This window comes from Lactuca serriola, chromosome 5, assembly GCF_051521515.1.
Source record: "Lactuca serriola cultivar US96UC23 chromosome 5, Lser_US96UC23_V15, whole genome shotgun sequence".
Lineage (NCBI taxonomy): Eukaryota > Viridiplantae > Streptophyta > Magnoliopsida > Asterales > Asteraceae > Lactuca > Lactuca serriola.
In genome coordinates, this window is record NC_136412.1 from 197,371,501 (window position 1) to 197,389,807 (window position 18,307).

Genomic DNA, 18,307 nt, shown 5'->3' on the forward strand with positions numbered 1-18,307 from the left:
ACTACAATAAAACTTGTTGAAAGGGACCAAATCTGCAACTTTTCAAACGTTTGAACCATAACCACATAAAATAAGAAACCATAGGGACCATTTTTGCAATTGTCTATTTTTTAGCAAATCGCAATCCAATAAGCATAGTACAAGATGTAAATCTAAAGCACATCATCCCATATACACATGTAGCCCAATCCATAGAACTCAACATGAACCAAACCCAACCCAATACAAAAGAGCATCATAAATATGTAAATCAAATACAGAAATTTTAGGTGCCCACAAAAAGGCCAATCAATTTGGAAATGGTATTCCACAATCCACACCACACAAGACTCAAACACTGTGTCTGTGTCAAAGATGTACCACTAAAAAGGACTTTTGTTGATGGTAAAAAAAAATGAGTAAAATAAGAATTAAAAAAAAAAATCACTTGTATTGAGTTTGTAGCAACAAAATTACATGATGAGTCTAAAGTCTGAACTATTTCCTCTTCCAATCTCTATAACAAACGAGAACAATGAAAAGTAAACAAAAAGTCAACTCAGTTGACCTTGGCCTTTGGTCGCCTTGGCTTTAATACAAACCATAGAACAAATAGGACAACTGAGAAAGCAGGAATGGTGGTGAGGTCTAACTCCACCTTCACCTTTCTCTGCTTTGTGCAATGAATCTGGTGCATGCTGGATATTGTACTGTTCACATACTCCACAAATCTACATAACATTCATATATATATATATATATATATATATATATATATATATATATATATATATATATATATATATATATATTTCCATCACGTTAGCTTAAATTCAAGAAATAGCAATGTACTTTTTCTTTTATTATGTATTTAGAATCCTACTTTCATTTCTTGTTATTTTTTTTCTGAAAGTAGAAAAAAATAAAAATCATAAAAGTGAGTGAAATGACTAACTAACCCTTTGGAAGCCTCTTCGAGACTAGTCAAGAGTCTCAACGCATCCACATAGCGTAGTTCTCCGGCTACTGTAGAAATCTGTAGAATTAAGATATAAATATTTATATCAATCTCCCTCTCGAAATAAAACCCTAAACCCTAAAAAAGGTTTAGGGTTTAGGGTTTGTATTATCATTATTATTACTATGAAAAAAAAACAAGGGTAGTGTAACTTACTCTTTTCCATCGGCTAACAACATAATTATACTTGTCCACCAATTGTCTCTCGTGTACTTGAAAGGCCTTGAAACTTTGTTCAGCTGCCATTTGTTACGTTAAGTAGCACAAAAAAAAAAACTTTTTTGTAGATAAGATTAACGTTATAACTAAGGGACAAAATAAACTATACTCTCTTAATTCAATCCTTTTTCTAGAAGCATATAATGGTGTGGAAGGAATAGGATACAAGTACGTTCCATGAGTAAACGATGAATTGCTGAGTTAACTTGGTGAATAGATTCCTCAAGAGTTGTAAGCATATAGCTTCTAGCAATTGTATCTGAATGAAACTGTGAGATATGCCACCCTTGAGATGTCACTGAAAACGGGTTGCATCCAACTGACCATATCCAGTCCTGCCATGTAATTTTTTACCCGTATTTTAGCAGGTGGGTCCCACTCCCACAAGTATGGTGCTTTAAAAAGTGCAAAAACATATGAAATAAATAAATACCTCAATTGCATTTTCGTGGGCTTGACTATAAACAAGTTGAAGGGGAAGCAATCCAGCAATATGTTCAGAAACAGCAGCCATAGCAGCTTTTATAGGCCTCCTTAAATCCCACAACAAAGATTTCCCATTGCACTGTAGATGACTTTCCCATGATGATGACTCAGATTGAACAACAATAACCATATCTGAAAGCGCCTTTGCTTGATAATGTTTGTCCACTAATAAAGGTTCACCATGAATAAACCAAAAAATTGGAACTTCTAATGTAGACCTACTTTGAGCATGTGATCCTGCAATTTTCATCTCAAAATTTCATCTCATAAGTATACTAATTTCAAAAACCTAGATTCTGTATTAAAAAATTTTGAGATATAAAAAAATGGGAACCTTTAAGAGAAGCATGATCACTGAGTCTTTGTAACTGATGTTGTAGAAGAGAAGAATCAAGATATGATCTGACGTTTCTCCGGAATGTTCCATTAACAAGTAACATAGGAACAGCAGCTGCTCTTCTAGCTACTGAAAAGGCCATTGCCAAAGCGGGGTCCTCAGAAAGTGGTAACCTGGAGATCATTATGCAAAAAGTGGAAAAGACATGAATGCCCTTCGTATCTTTATCATCATAAAAAAGATGAGAGATTAACATTGATAAAGGTGAACTGAAGATACATTTGTTGACTGAATATTGGTTTCTGAGAAGGTAAAAGTAAAGAGGAAAGCCCATCCATGATAGCTTTAATATCCACAGGTAAATACTTGATATGCCTCACTTTCTGCATATGGAAAACAAAATAATAATAATAATAATAATGACTCAGCAATAATATTATAATATGTTTTCATGTTATGAACATATATTGTATTTTTTTTACCTCCTGTGTGATGAAAAATAACTGGAAGGAGATTTTCTCATAATGATGAAAAGCCCCATCAGCAATGGAAGGTGAGATGATGTGGCGCATTGAGCCCCACAATGTTGCACCCATGTGTGCAAGGAAAGTATCACGTGCAACTGTGTAATTATGTAAGTCCTGAAAGAGAACAACATAAATCACTAAAAATATACAATACAGGGGCATAACGGTCATTTTACAAGTTTTTTTTTTAACGTCCATTTATAATGTGAGGGACCAAAAGCGTTGTGAAACGGTGAAATAAGGACCAATTTGTTTTTGGAACTAAACGAAAAGATCAACTAAGTACAGGGACCAAATCTGTAAATTAGTCTAGAATAATTATAAATTTAGTATACCTGATAAGTATCATCAGTAAACAAATTCCAGCTTTCCATTCGTTTTAAAGCATCTATAGCTTTTTGTTTATGGATTTCAACGGATTCATCATTTTCAAAAGACTGGAGCTCTGATTTTAGGTCACGCATTCTCTCATCAAGCTCTGTATCCAAAAGTGAACATTTGATAAAAGATTTAAAAAGTGGGAAAATATCAAGAATATAGAGGATAATACATTAAGAAGAAGGAAAAAAAAAATTACCTTCACAAAGAGCAAGTTTCACTCTTCTTCCCCAACAATGTTTGAAAGCAAAAAGCTCATATATATCGATCTCTGCTAAAAGGATATCTATTGCTTGATGATCTTTCTGGAAAATTGAAGTACAGAATATATTAGGCATATGATAATAAGGAGAGAATTGTCTTTTTGTTTTCATTTTTTGTATTTTTAATGCTCCTTTGTTTGTTATTAATGTTCTCTAAAATGAAGGATATGATATTTGATAAGATTGTATTGTAGTTAGAATACATACATCCCCAAATGCAGCAAACTTCTCCTGAATTGCATCTTGCAAGTGATCTTCAGCCTCTTCTTCAGTAATTTCTGATACCAACAAAGGGCAAAATTGGTAAATAAGCATAATAACAAAGACAAATGCTATAGCTCATAAGACTTCAGGAATGTGTTTATTAGTTTTTGAACAGCATGATTTATGGAAATGATATCTAAACCGTATGAATGTGAGTAAATGACCATTCTACCCTTCTCTTCAAAAGTGATGTTGAATAAATAACAAATGATTGTTTATTTAAAAACTGTTACAAATCTAAATTGTAAATAACTATTTATTTGACTTATAGAAAATGATACAAATGCAATGAACACATATAAACTCTCCCCTCATTTAACCATGTTCTATGAGCCCTTTATAAGTCTTAACTTTTGTGTTTCCAATTACTTCTACCATTGGTTTTAAGTTAATCATGAGGTTGCTTATTTGGCTTAATAAATACATTTTAAGAAAATCTATTTATTTTTGGAAATAATTAAACCTAATAATACCTGCAACTGCACCAATTGTCTTTTCCACATTTGGTAAGCTCAACTCTGTACGCACACCTTCTCCACCAACAGCAGGTCCCCATGAAAAAGGACCTGCACTCAAATCAATAAAAGCCCACCTGACATTCAACAGATAATCAGTCATATATACATATACATATACATATACATATACATATACATATACATATATACATATACATATATATACATATACCTGTCTTTTCCAATCCATGTATCTGTAAGACATTCAGCATGGAGACCACTAAAATCACCAGATTTCAGATCCTTTGCCCATTGAAGCTTCATGTCTTCATTTTTCCCATTCAACAGCTTCAAACATTATTATATATATATATTCTTCAGGTAATGTGACATTTTTAAAAATTTAATATTTACTTATATTATAGTAGATGATAAACCTGGATAACTTTTGATTGAATAATATCAGCCACGTCTTTCTCTTGATATTGCCTCTCAACATTGTTCAAAGCATTTAGGCAACTATTATACCATTCTATCTGAAGTTATTATAATAAAAAACAAGATGTTAACAGATAGCATAACTGATGTAATTATGTAAACTGGTTTGTAGAGAAAAATGTGGGTTTGACTTTTTGACTTATTTGAGGTATACTAACCGTGTCAGTTTCTTCTGTTATTGTCCAGGAAAATTTTGCCATTGGATGCTTTTCGTACAATGGTCTCTTGATTTTGTCCATAGCTGTCACCATAAAGTTGTTTTTTAGAATATTTAAATTAATTATGATTAAATTTAAGTAGTAATATATCTGTATTGAGAATATTAAAAGAGTAACATAAAATTATTACACACCAAGAGTATTATCTGTTGTGCTTCCTGCCCTAAGGATTTTGTCTTGTAAACTCTTATCCTGTATGGAAGAATATCTAGGGTCAAAACTGTAAATATACGAATTAAGAAGCAATGTAGTGTGTGCATTGTGCATGTTTAATTGTTTATCCAATAAAATATTAAGTATTATAAAAGGTAAATGAGATCATATGACAAAGGTCAAGAAAAGATATATAGTTTAAAGCTATAAGGTAAAGAAAAGTACCTGTTTAAGAAAATTTATTTCACTCTCTGACAATCCTCTCCTGCAAAATTTTATAAAAAATATATATATATCAACTAAAAGCATGTCCATGAGTGCACACAAGATGCAGCCAAATGATTAGCAATAGTTTTATCATCATTATGTTAAGAGTTAAGTCTCAATTTTCATCTTCAATTTCACCAAATTTGAATAAAAAAAAATAAGCAACTTTTGTTATCATTCGTTCAAAAAGTAGATACATAACCCCATATAAAGATATTTGTTATCAAACTAGAAAAGCTTAGAATTTAATTTCCTAACTAAATACGTACCTATAGCCATATTTACCTCTCTTTGCATCACGTTTAGGATTCATTATGAAAATATTATATGCATTTTCAAGGTCAAGATATTCCACAAGGCTTGTAAACAAAACATCCATCATATCCACATCCACTTGCCAAAGTCGCTCATCCCTTCAAAAAAAAAGTATATATGTCAAAAATCACTACATAAACAAACATTGGAGAACAATTCAGAACTACAGGGGGTAATGTGTAATGTCTCCAAGGTTGAGGGGTGTCCTCTGTAATCTACCTGGTATGATTAACATCATCCTTACGAGAGAGGACAGCAATAGCATGCTCAAAAATGGAATTGACTTTTTCGCCCATCTGGATAGCATGAACAGAGAAGCTGCAGGAGTATATGAGAATATGTATTCTTAGTAAATAACAAAAAACAATAAAGGGAAAATGAGTAAGAGACATTACTTGTAATTTAGGTGACTAACAAGAGGAAGATGATGATGATGATGATCTCTATCTACCCTGTTTTTGTAGAATGGAGCAAGAACATCTACATCTTGTGGAATCCTAGTGTGTTCAAATATATGATCAATTTTTGTAAACCATCTCTCAAGTTCATCTGTGTGTAGCTTAAAGACTGTATCAATGTCAAAAAAAAAGTACCCATGAGCACACTAAAGTAGTTCAAACTCCAAGAATTAAGTCACTAAAGGCAGATAAACTGAAAAAATCAAATGCTATGTTATATACCTTGGTTCCCACTCCCTTCAAATCCTATAAAGATGAAATTCACAGGAACTGGAAGATACATATGTTCAACTTCTAAAATCTGTAGATAATTGGCAATGTTCCCTGAAATAATGAAACAAAGGTCATGCTTTTTTGTTTCATAAGTTATAACATAATGAATTTTTATACTTTGAAAAGTGATGAGCAATATCATAATCACTAATCTTAGAAAAGGTATCGTTTGATATGATAATGATAACAAGGCAATGCAATAGAAAAGTTAGAGAAAAGAAAGAAAATGAGTACCTGCCTTGGTGTAATTAAGAACACTCGATTCTTCAACTGTGGTCTCCAAATCATCAAAATCTGCAAGTACCAATTAGATGTAATCATGCAATGAGAAGACATCAAAAGAGTTAACTATAGAAACAAATTTTTCAAAAAGACAAAGTCATGTGCTAATAGAAGAAGAAAAAAAGATGAACGCATACCACTTCTTATGACAGCTTCACTCCAGAACTTACTCCTCTCTTTGAGATTAAACAATGAAAATACTGATGATCTCCCAGTTTTACGATTCTCTCCATATGATCTGCCTGCTATTAACTAGTATAAAGGGTAGATAAAGCAACTATCAATATACAATTGTTACACATAATTTTTCAAAGAAAATTGGGTATTATGACCATTGTCCTCATATAAACAAAATGAGTGATTATTAAGTTGATTTGGTGTTTCCTGCATCAAGCATCACTGGCTAAAATCTAGCTAAATATGCAATAAGCCAGTAACAAGTTGTGATATCATGCTAGGGGAGAAAAGGAGGAACAAAATTGAGAAGGGGGAGGGGTATAAGGATGAACCTAAAAATATATCATAAGAATAAAAATTGACCATAAAAATGAAATTCACACCAAGAGCACTTTTGTGTAGCAAATGACTGATAATTCATAAGAGACACACAATGAGAAGGGTAGCTTCAACTCAAAGTTATTTATGCATTGCATGGTTCCAATTTGTTGTTTTTGCTACTTGTTCTAAAGGACAGGGAAAAAAGATCCCACTGAATATAATGACAATAGGTGCTTAACTCTACCACTTATAACTCCATGCATCCTTAAATTTTGTAGATATAAGAAAGTGGACTAAGAAAATGGAAACTAGTCGCCAACCCAAGGGTGTATAACACTTAACATCAAAATTGTTTGTACTTCTCCCTATCAATGTCAGTATCCTATGCTATTATCTTCAACCATATGGATTCTTTTTGGTGTTCAAATTCCTAACAACCTAACAAGCAAGTAGCCAATTATAAGTGACTTTTGATTATTGTCAAGGACATAGCTATTAATCTAGCACCAATATTTTCCGCCTACTCACTGCTTACAACTTGACCGGAAGATTGCATACCAACTGCGAAATCGAAATTCGATCTTTTGAATGCGTACAACTTCTTTACGAACTAGGTTAGGAGACATATGATCGATAATCTCGGAACATGGAAATCCCACGAAAATTGATCATCAAAATAAATGAATTTCACTACAGATCGAATTGACGTAGCAACTAGCAAGTAATCGATAAGAGTAAAGGAATATGAAATGAGATTTGTTTAAACTTACCAGCAGCAGCAGGGAAATTAAGGGGAGGAAACGGATCAAGTGATGCATGAAGGACATCGAACCCTAAATCAAAATCTAATTGCCGTAATCAAAACAGATTGTAAAATTCAGATGTATTTCTGTTATTTCTACCCTAAAACATGAACTGAACAAGGATCTATCGTCGCCAACTATAGTGCAAGGGGGAGACTGACGAAGACGACGCGCAGACTAAGGACTCCTGACTCCTGTATTGTTTATTTGTTCGGGCAAGAATAAGATGTTACCCCTTGCCCTTTAACTACTCTTGTATGGATGCACAAAAGGCCCAATAAAATTTCCATAAATAGAAATGTAAAATGGATGTGTATGGTTAAAAAGCAAATTGCATTTTATTTTCATCTCTCCTCTTAAAAAAAACAAAACAATCTTTCATGTCATTGTTGTCGAATAAGTTTAACGAAATGTGTGAAGGCATTATGTGTAGGGATGGAAATGGGGCGGGTTTGGGGCGGGGTTGACCATCTCTGTCCTCATCCCCGATTGTCTAACCTTGTCCTCATCCCCGATGGATGCGGGGAATGAAATCTCCTCCCCTTTGTATTTTGGGCTTTTACCCGGCCATCCCTGGCTCATCCCTAATCTTTCAACATAATAAACTCAACTTACAAAAAAAAAAAAAAAAAAAAAAAAAAAAAAAAAAAAAAACTAATAAGTGATAAAAACCATATTCCATAATCATATTCGGTTTACATCAATCATAAAATTTAACAAACATCAAAACGAAAAGTGATGATTTGGTATACAGGCCGTTGAGCAGAGTGACGATTGATGAACTCTTGGAATTGGGAACATAATTTGGTATATGGACTCTATCTCTGATGGTTTAATATAGATCAATTCATTTTAGTGGACTTAATTCAAATTCAATAAATGATCGTTATAGTAACACTATATATATATATATATATATATATATATATATATATATATATATATATATATATCATACATACTTATAAAGCTAGCATTTTTTATTGAATATTATGCATTTGAAACCCCCCATTCTTTTTTCCTTTCACCACATTCATTTGAAACTCACATGACTTTTCAATTTCTTTATAATAATAATTATAAAATTGCTAATTAGGTTAAATAAATATCAAATCTAAAGTGTATTCATATATAAACTAAATTTCAATATTAAAATAATATTTTTAATTATACTTATAAAATTCTGTTTTTTAACTTTTAACATATTATACATAATTTATTAGTTTTAATATATCGTTTGATGTAAACCATTATCGTTTTAAAGGTATAATTTTTGAACAATTTGTATAAAATACTTAAATTATTAATTAAAATATAACATTATAGGCTCAACTTAATATATATTTTATTTAACTTAAACAACCCAAAGTTTATTTTAGAAATAGTTAAAAGTGATAAACTGTCTTTCTAATAATGATTATGATTGAAAGTTGGTTAATAAGGTTAAATAAATATTAAACCTAAAGTGTAATCATAAATATACTAAATTTCAATTTTAAAATAATATCTTTACTTCAATTTATAAAGTTACGTCTTTAAATCTTAACATATTATACTTAATTTATTAGATTTAAAATGTTATTGCATTTAAACCATTATCAGTTTAAAGCTACAATTTTTGAACAATTTGAACAAAATACTTAAATTGTTATTTTAAATATAACATTATAGTGTCAACTCAAATATAAATTTCAGTTGCACTAAAAACACCAAATAATATTTTGTAAATAGTTAAAAGTGATAAATTATAGTGATAAATACAAAAACTAAATTGTAATATCAGTTTAACTAAAATATTTCCTAAATATATTTATATAATCGTTAAAAATTTTCAAATAAATAGCTTAAAATAACTTATAATAATAATAGTTAAAAATAACTATATATATATATATATATATATATATATATATATATATATATATATAATTATATTGTTACCTTTAAAATCAAAAAATAATGTTTGATGTTTTAAATAAATATAATGATAGAAATTAGAACATTAAGCTAATAAATTTTAAAAAATTAGTTAAAAATAACAACTAGAAATAATATTAAACCATATATAATATTTAATTTAATTGATGTGTAACTCGCGAGTAGAAGTCATTCAAACGATTGAGATTATAACGTTATAATAGATTTATATATTATCATATAATTCAAAATAGTCAATATATTATATCAAATTAATATACAAATTACTATATCAAATTTAACAACAACGTTAGTGTTATATTTTAAAAAATATATATTTGTAAAGACTTCAACTATATAGGTGTTTCTGCGCATTACAATGTCAACTCAAATATAAATTTCAGTTCCATTTAAAAAAACTAAAGAATATTTTGTAAATAGTTAAAAGTGATAAATTGTAGTGATAAAAGCAAAAACTAAATTGTAATTTCAATTTAACTAAAATATTTCTTAAATATATTTTTATAATCATTAAAAGTTTCTAAATAAGTAGCCTAAAATAACTTACAATAACAATAGTTGAAAACAACTCTATATAAATGATTATATTGTTAGCTTTAAAATAAAAATTTAAAAAAAAAAAAACAATGTTTGATGTTTTAAATAATTATAATGATAGAAATTAAAACATTAAGCAAATAAATTTTAAAAAATTAATTAACAATAAAAACAACTATAAATAACATCAAATCATATATTATATTTAATTTTATTCATGTGTAACTCGCGGGTAGAAGACATTCAAACGATTGAGATTATGAAGTTATAATAAATGTATATATTATCATATAATTCAAAATAATCAATATATTATATCAATTTAGTATATACAAATTATTATATCAAATTTAACAACAACGTTATTGTTATATTTAAAAAATCATATATTTGTAAAGACTTCAACTATATAGGTGTTTATGCGCAACGTGCGGGCATTCGCCTAGTGTGTGTATATATATATATATATATATATATATATATATATATATATTGTCATCAAAGTGGGGGCGGGGCGGGTTGGGGAGTGTTATACCCGGCCCCGGCCCCATCCCCGCTTTTAGCATAATGGGGATCCCCAGACCCGTACCCGGTACCCGTTTTGGCGGGGAATACCCGTCCCCAATTGGGGCGGGTCAACCGGGTTCCCCACCGGGTTGGGTGAAATTTTCATCCCTAATTATGTGTGCCCACCAAACAAGTATGCTTATACCTCCACAGTATATTGTAGTTTCCGTATCTCCTCTTCTAATAAATGAATCCTAAATTGTCACGCGTTAATTTTTTAATACCTCTAAATGTCATGTGTCCTCTTCATATTCTCCTGCCTTTTGGTTTCCCGCCTACTCCAATTTCATCCATATTACTAGGCGAATGTTCGTGCGTTGCGCAGAAGCATTTATATAGTTGAAATATTTACAAATATATGTTTTTTTAACTATAACAATAATGTTGTTGTTAAATTTGATATAATAATTTCTATACTAAGTTGATATAATATATTGATTATTTTGAATATATGATAATATATACATCTATTAAAACTGCATAATCTCAATATTTTGAATGACCTCTACCCGCAAGTTACTCATGAATAAAATTAAATATAATATAAGGTTTAATGTTATTTATAATTGTTGTTATTGTTAATTAATTTTTTAAAATTTATTTGCTTAACATTTTAATTTTTCTCATTGTAATAATTTAAAACATCAAAAAAAAATTTATTTTAAAGGTAGCAATATAACCATTTATATAGAGTTATTTTTAACTATTGTTATTGTAATTTATTTTAAGCTACTTATTTGAAAACTTTTAACGATTATAAAAATATATTTAGGAAATATTTTAGTTAAATTGATATTACAATTTAGTTTCTGCATTTATCATTTCAATTTATCATTTTTAACTATTCACCAAATATTTTTGGGTTTTTTAAGTAGAACTGAAATTTATATTGAAGTTGACCCTGTAATATTATATTTAAATTAAAAAATTTCGTATTTTGTCCAAACTGTTCAAAAGTTGTAGCTTTAAACTGATAATGATTACATACAACAGCATATTAAATATAATAAATTACGTATAATATGTTAGAGTTAAAGACATGACTTTATACGTAAAAGTAAAAATATTATTTTAATATTGCAATTTTGTTTGTTTATGATTACATTTTAGGTTTGATATTTACTTAACCTTATTAACCAACTTATAATCATTATTAGAAAGACACTACAATTTATCACTTTTATCTATTTACAAAATATTCTTTCGGTTGTTTAAGTTGAACTAAATTTTATATTTAAGTTGATCCTGTAAGGTTATATTTAAATTAACAATTTAAGTATTTTATACAAATTGATCAAAAGTTGTAGCTTTAAAATGATAATGGTTTACATACAACAACATATTAGACCTAATAAATTAAGTATAATATGTTAAAAGTTAAAAACATAATTTTATAAGTAGAAGAAAATATATTCTTTTAATATAAAAATTTAGTTTATATATGATTACACTGTAGGTTTAATATTTATTTAACCTTATTAATGTAACGCCCCAAAATACGGGCCAAAAATTTCATTTTTAATTATGTGATTTGCAAAACATTTGTAACAAAATATCATTCGACCATATCATTTAATAAAACATGTCTCGTGTCTGTAAACCAAAACGTAAATCATAATAATATCAGAGTAAAAATCCCAGAATGTCTCATAGTGCGGAAAAACAAGAACGTGTGTGTGATATGCCGCTACCGCGCCAGCTCCTTCCCCTTGACTGAAGAGGTGCCTGAAACAACAACTAAAAACCGTAAGCACGAAGCTTAGTGAGTTCCCCCATTGTATCACATACCATATAACCACATATCATACATATATTGTCAGGCATATCTGGGTGCCCGACCTACCCCTTCGGTCCTCTCGACCGGATATTAGCTAGCATATATGGGTGTTAGCCTCCCCTTCGGTCCTCTCGACCGGATGCTAACTAGCATATCTGGGTGCTGGTCTCCCCTTCGGTCCTCTCGACCGGATGTTGGGGACTATTTCACCCCTATTACTACCATATAACACGTATCACATAATCTATCTAGCATGGCTGGGCACGAATGCCCCTTCGGCCCTATCGACCGGTAAACCAGGGACTATCTCCCCTACTGTCTCTAGCACATAGCCTCATATCATACTAGCACATAAACATAACACAGGTAGCAGCAACCCTAGATGAATATCACAGAGACAATCATCTAATCATACAACCCCTACTGGTGGGCCGGTATTGTGGTCGTAGACCCATTACTACTGGAAGGTAACTCACCTCGAAAGTAGATGTTGAAAATCTGCTTGCTGAGCGCCTGACTGCTGAACCGGTAATCCTCCGGCTATAAATCATGAACATAGATTAGACACTGATAGATACACTTAGGTCAAATGACTGACCCTCCCCTGGTCCAAGGTCAACTCCTTGGTCAAAGTCAACTTCCAGTTGACTGGACTCGCCGAGTCCTTCTCCTACTAACCCGGTCCTACTCGACAAGTCCTTCTTCCCACTCACTGAGTCACCCTTAACTTACTACCTGGGACGATTGAACTGACTCGCGACCCGACTCACTGAGTCCAAGAACAACTCACCAAGTCCCCACGAGCAGATCTCTGCTCGCTTCCAAATCCTCACAAGAGCATCTTTTTTTGAGGATTTGGGTTTCTGGGACTATTGCTACATGCTAAATTGCTAATTCCGCGTGCAGATACGAAGGGTTGGACCTCCAACACTTAAACCCCTCTCACTCAGTAACAGTTCATTTGACTCGTCGAGTTTGAAGAACAACTCGTCGACTACCAGGCAATCTTCATAGGACTCGCCGAGTTGTTCATCCAACTCGCCGAGTCTAAGGCCATCTTCATAGAACTCGCCGAGTCCCTTGACCCATTTCCCATATAGACCAAATCTGAGACATGCAACGGTTCAAAACCATAGATCCATGCTCCTAGGGCATGCTTATCACGTAAAGTTGCAAACTTTACGTGCATGCATGGCCCTACAAGCTCCAAAAGGCAAATCCAAGCTTTTTATGAGGTCATACACACAATGGGGACCTCAATCACTCCAACCACAGAAGCTTTATACTTCTAATACGTCCATAATTTCTAGATTTGAAGTCCTTTCGGATCATTAAGCACAAACACAAGTAGTATGGTGTTTTAGGGCTTGAAAACCACCATTTTAGGGACAAAAGGGAATCTAAAGAACTAGTGATCAAGGTAGGGGCTTTTCTACCTGAATGGAAGCCTCTTGCAGTGTAGATTCCGGATCTACCTCCCCTCTTTGCACACTACAACCTCTTTCTTCTTCTTCTAAGCTCCACACCTTCTTCACAAAGCCAAAATCACTCTCGAGAACAAAATGAGGGCTAGGGTTTCGCTCTTCAGCTCTCTGGAAGTGTTAGGGACAAAGGAGGCCAAGTTAGAGCGTTTAAATAGGGTGCAAACACCCGGATTAGGGTTTTTGCCCAACAGGGTCTACTCGCCGATTCCGAGAACCGACTCGCCGAGTCCAAAGTTTAGTCCCCGCGTCTTATCCCGCTCCTACTCGACGAGTTGGTCCATCAACTCGCCGAGTCCAAGGCAAAAATGCATTATTTTTAAAAATGTTAATTACAAGGAGTACGTACCGGGAACCAGGTGCTACAATTAACCAACTTATAATCATTATTAGAAAGAAATTACAAAGTCATGGGAGTTTCAAATGAATGCGGTGAAAGGAAAAATGCATGGGAGTTTCAAATGAATGTGATTCAAGAAAAAATGCAAGTTTTATAAGTATATATTAGACGTTAGCTCGCGTGTTGCGCAAGAATGCATTTAAGTGGTTAAAATAATTATGGAAAAAAATAGAAATATGTTGAAATTTACGTTTTTAGTAATGTTTTGGACATCAAGCGAATTATCAAATAACATAAAAATCCATCAATTTATATTTTGATACTGTCTAATATAGTTCATACCTTATAAACTTTACTTTTACTTTTATAATATCCAATATATAGTATAAGTTTTCTTATAACATTAATATAATCTATTTTTCTTATGTCCGATAATATTTTTGGGATAAAATAAGAAATAAGTTGTTTTGAATGATCTATGAATAAACAATATTGAACTAATAAACTTTGTATTACACTATTTATATTACACGAAAACATCCAAGGTTTCATATATGAATTTTCAAATATTAAACATTGAAATTAAGAATGAAGTTATACAAAATATATCATTATACATAAATGTCATCAAGAGTTTTAAAATAAGTCGACTAGTAAATATGATATTTAATTTTAAATACGTTTGACTTTATGTTGGTGCGCCGAGAATCCTCTTCCTTAATTTATACCTAAAAAATTAAGGTAAATAGGAATACAAAATAGATATCACTAAGCATTAATATAAATAATTAAAAAAGGTATGTGGATCTCCTACCACCGGTTAAAGACAACATACCTCCCTAGTGGTATGATTCCTATGTGAAATTGAAGTAGTCATTCTATGTACACCTTGTTTCTAATTACATAAACAAATATGAGTAACTAAACATAAAAATGTTATCTTTATGTAGGAAAAATATTTTAGTTAACTAACAAATTAAATAATATAAGTTTAAGAGTTAGGAGTTTCAAAATGAAACATCCCAAAATTTAAGACCAAAAATTTCTTTTTAATAAAACATTACTTTAAACAAGACATCATTCCAAAACATAATCTGAGTATAAGTTTTCAAAACACATGTTTATCACCAGAGTAAACATCCCCAGGCTGACTACTCTATGGTGTGTGCCATGCGATCACCCCGAGCTCCTCGCTCCGCTACCGGAAGTACCTGAAGACAAAACTGAAAACCGTAAGCACAAAGCTTAGTGAGTTCCCCACCTTACCACATACCACGCAAAATCACATACTGCACATACTGGGCCACGCCCGATATCCTGGGCCTCGCCCTTCTACTTCGGGCCTCGCCCGCTATAACGGCCCCGCCGCTCCAGGCCCCGCCTGGCTTTGAGCCCCGCCCGGATACAGATCTGTTTCACTTAGGCCTCGCCTGTCACAGGGCCTCGCCCACTAACATATAATGGCACATAAACATATCACATAACATTACATATGCTAAACATATACTAACAACTCTTACTCTAAGGCCTTGCCTATCTCTGGGCCCCGCCCGAGTCCTGCTACCGATGAGTCATGGAACCTCTTCCATACTCCTGCTGATAGTGAGGTTCGGGCCCAGCCCACCCTCACTCCTTTCCTAACTTGGGCCTCGCCCCTGCTCTGCTGCTACTGAGATGTGGAACACCATCCACACTCTGCTATTGGTGAGATACGGGACCTCGCCCTCACTCACCTCCCTACCAGGCACATACAAGTATCACACAGACAACAAGTATAAACTATCACATAAACCGCTCCTTGGGCACCCGCCCTCTGTCATTGGATCTCGTCCAAATATCATACTAGCATACTGTGCCTAGGGCTAACCCCCGGGTCTTCTACTCATAACTACATGGGCCGGCATTGTGGCCGTAAACCCATTCATACAAAGGGAAACTCACCTGATACTGCTGAACTGCTGCTGCTAACCCCTTTGACCGCTACCTGACCACTGACTTTGAACTGCTGCTCCGCTAGCTCCCTGAGCTACCAATATCAACCTAACACTTAGTCTAACTGACCTCCAAAGGTCAACCAAGTCAACTCTGGTCAAAGTCAATGTCCTGGTCAAAGTCAACCTTCCAGGTCAACCCTACTCGCCGAGTCACCCTACTGACTCGCCGAGTTCATAAGTCCAGAGTCCTTCCACTCGCGACTCTACTCGCCGAGTCAGCCCCTGACTCGCCGAGTCTACTGATTCCCGGTTCCTATCTTGTCCAACTCACTGAGTCCTGGCTCGACTCGCTGACTCGAGTCTTAACTCGAAGGGTTTGGGACCACTCGACCTGACTCGCCGAGTCTAAGAACAGACTCGCCGAGCACACGGAAATCTTCATCCAACTCGCCGAGTTGTTCATCCAACTCGCCGAGTTCATGCCCATCTTCATCCGACTCGACGAGCTGTTCATCCCACTCGTCGAGTTCCTCCTCATCTTCAAGCTACTCGCCGAGTCCACTCGAAGGACTCGTCGAGTCCACTAAGATCCACTTACATGCAAAGGACTTCCGAGTCATGCATGAGCTCCAAACTGTAGATCTACCCTCCCCAAGCCTATTTCCCACGTCAAGTTGCAAACTTTACGTGAAGAGAGTGAGATCTAGGCAAAATACACCCATAGCTAGGGTTTAGGACCAAGAGACTCCAATTTCCACCCAATGGCTGATACTTTATGGGATTTCATACCAAAACAAGCATGGATCTGAGGTAGCAACCTCAGATCTGGACCTCAAGCTCAAGATTGGTCTTAAACATGGCTTAAAAACCCCAAAACTCATAACCAAGGAAAATCTGGAGGAGAGAAACGACTTAATACCTTCCAATGCTCTGAAATGCTCCCCAAACTTCGGATCCAAGACCACTCCTTGATGCTTCAAAGATTCCCACTCCTTCTTCTTCCTTAAAACCACTCAAAAATGGCTAAAAGCTTGAATGAACACAATGGGGGCTTAAGGTGCGGCGTTCTGGGTGTGAGAGGCTGTAAAGGAGCCCTAGGAAGAAGATTGAGATGCTTAAATAGGCTCCAAGCCCCGGATTTAGGGTTTTCCTCGCACAGACCAGACTCGCCGAGTCCACTTGGCCGACTCGTCGAGTTGGTCACTTTCTTATCGACCCGGATCCCGCTCCGACTCGTCGAGTCCTTCCTTGGACTCGTCGAGTCCCTCTTAAATTTAGGGTTTCCTTTACTTTCTTGGCTCTCAAAATCCTGGGTGTTACAACTCTCCCCCACTTAAACTGAACTTCGTCCTCGAAGTTTACCATGGCCCACCACTTGCGATCTGCCTCCAATACCCAACACCAGCCGTCTACCTGCGCTGGTCTTCCACCGAATACTGCACTGAACCCGCAGAGGTTCTCCACTTCTTTCCTTGCACAAATCCCTTGCCTTCCCAAGGCAAAGCCTCATAACCGACTTTTCCTTTGACACTGTGAAGGTCCTATCCTTCACTAACTCCATCACCTCCCTACTATTCCCAGAACGGGTCATCACCGTCAGCACTCACTGACACTCCTTCCTGCCAACACTTGGTGTCGAGCACCCCTCGACTCAACTAACTGAACTCCACCATACGTTGCACACTCGCACTGCCACCGACTGGCAATTCAGCTATTCCTCGACCGACTTCCTGATAAACTGGGACCGCCCTGGTCCCTACCAACCTATCAATGACTGGATTACCGGTTCCCACCGGTAGCTAGTCCCAACACCATCACTGGTCGCTCTCAGCGACTTCCAAAGAAACCTCGACCACCTATAACTGCTCAAACAATCCTGCCATCCAGGCACCACAAACCTGGGATCCCCGATCCCCTATCTTGACACTAGAGTCCCTACCAGGTCCCACCTGCGCTGCTAGAACTCACGGGCCTCGCCCTCGGGTCTCACCCAACCATACTACTGAGTAACCCTACTCCCAGGTCTCATCTACACTGCT

General features: G+C 34.5%; 1 protein-coding gene across 2 annotated transcripts; it reads right to left on the reverse strand.

Moving 5' to 3' along the window:
* Positions 1-410: 410 nt before the first annotated feature.
* On the reverse strand, positions 411-7,919 carry LOC145053463 (uncharacterized). 2 transcript variants are annotated; one of them, XM_079001519.1, is made up of 24 exons: positions 7,662-7,919; positions 6,531-6,645; positions 6,350-6,405; positions 6,061-6,162; positions 5,776-5,947; positions 5,600-5,698; positions 5,335-5,478; positions 5,024-5,063; positions 4,780-4,837; positions 4,586-4,668; positions 4,367-4,465; positions 4,162-4,277; positions 3,945-4,063; positions 3,415-3,485; positions 3,144-3,249; positions 2,902-3,044; positions 2,522-2,680; positions 2,319-2,422; positions 2,037-2,212; positions 1,650-1,939; positions 1,383-1,551; positions 1,154-1,236; positions 939-1,015; positions 411-710 (listed from the first exon to the last, which is right to left on the reverse strand). In XM_079001519.1, the coding sequence occupies exons 4-24, from the start codon at positions 6,119-6,121 to the stop codon at positions 539-541; spliced, it is 2,541 nt and encodes an 846-aa protein (XP_078857645.1). In that variant the 5' UTR covers positions 6,122-6,162; positions 6,350-6,405; positions 6,531-6,645; positions 7,662-7,919; the 3' UTR covers positions 411-538. The 2 variants fall into 2 exon arrangements, with proteins under 2 accessions (XP_078857645.1, XP_078857644.1); XM_079001518.1 differs by having other exon boundaries at positions 6,346-6,405.
* Between the last annotated feature and the right edge of the window lie 10,388 nt (positions 7,920-18,307).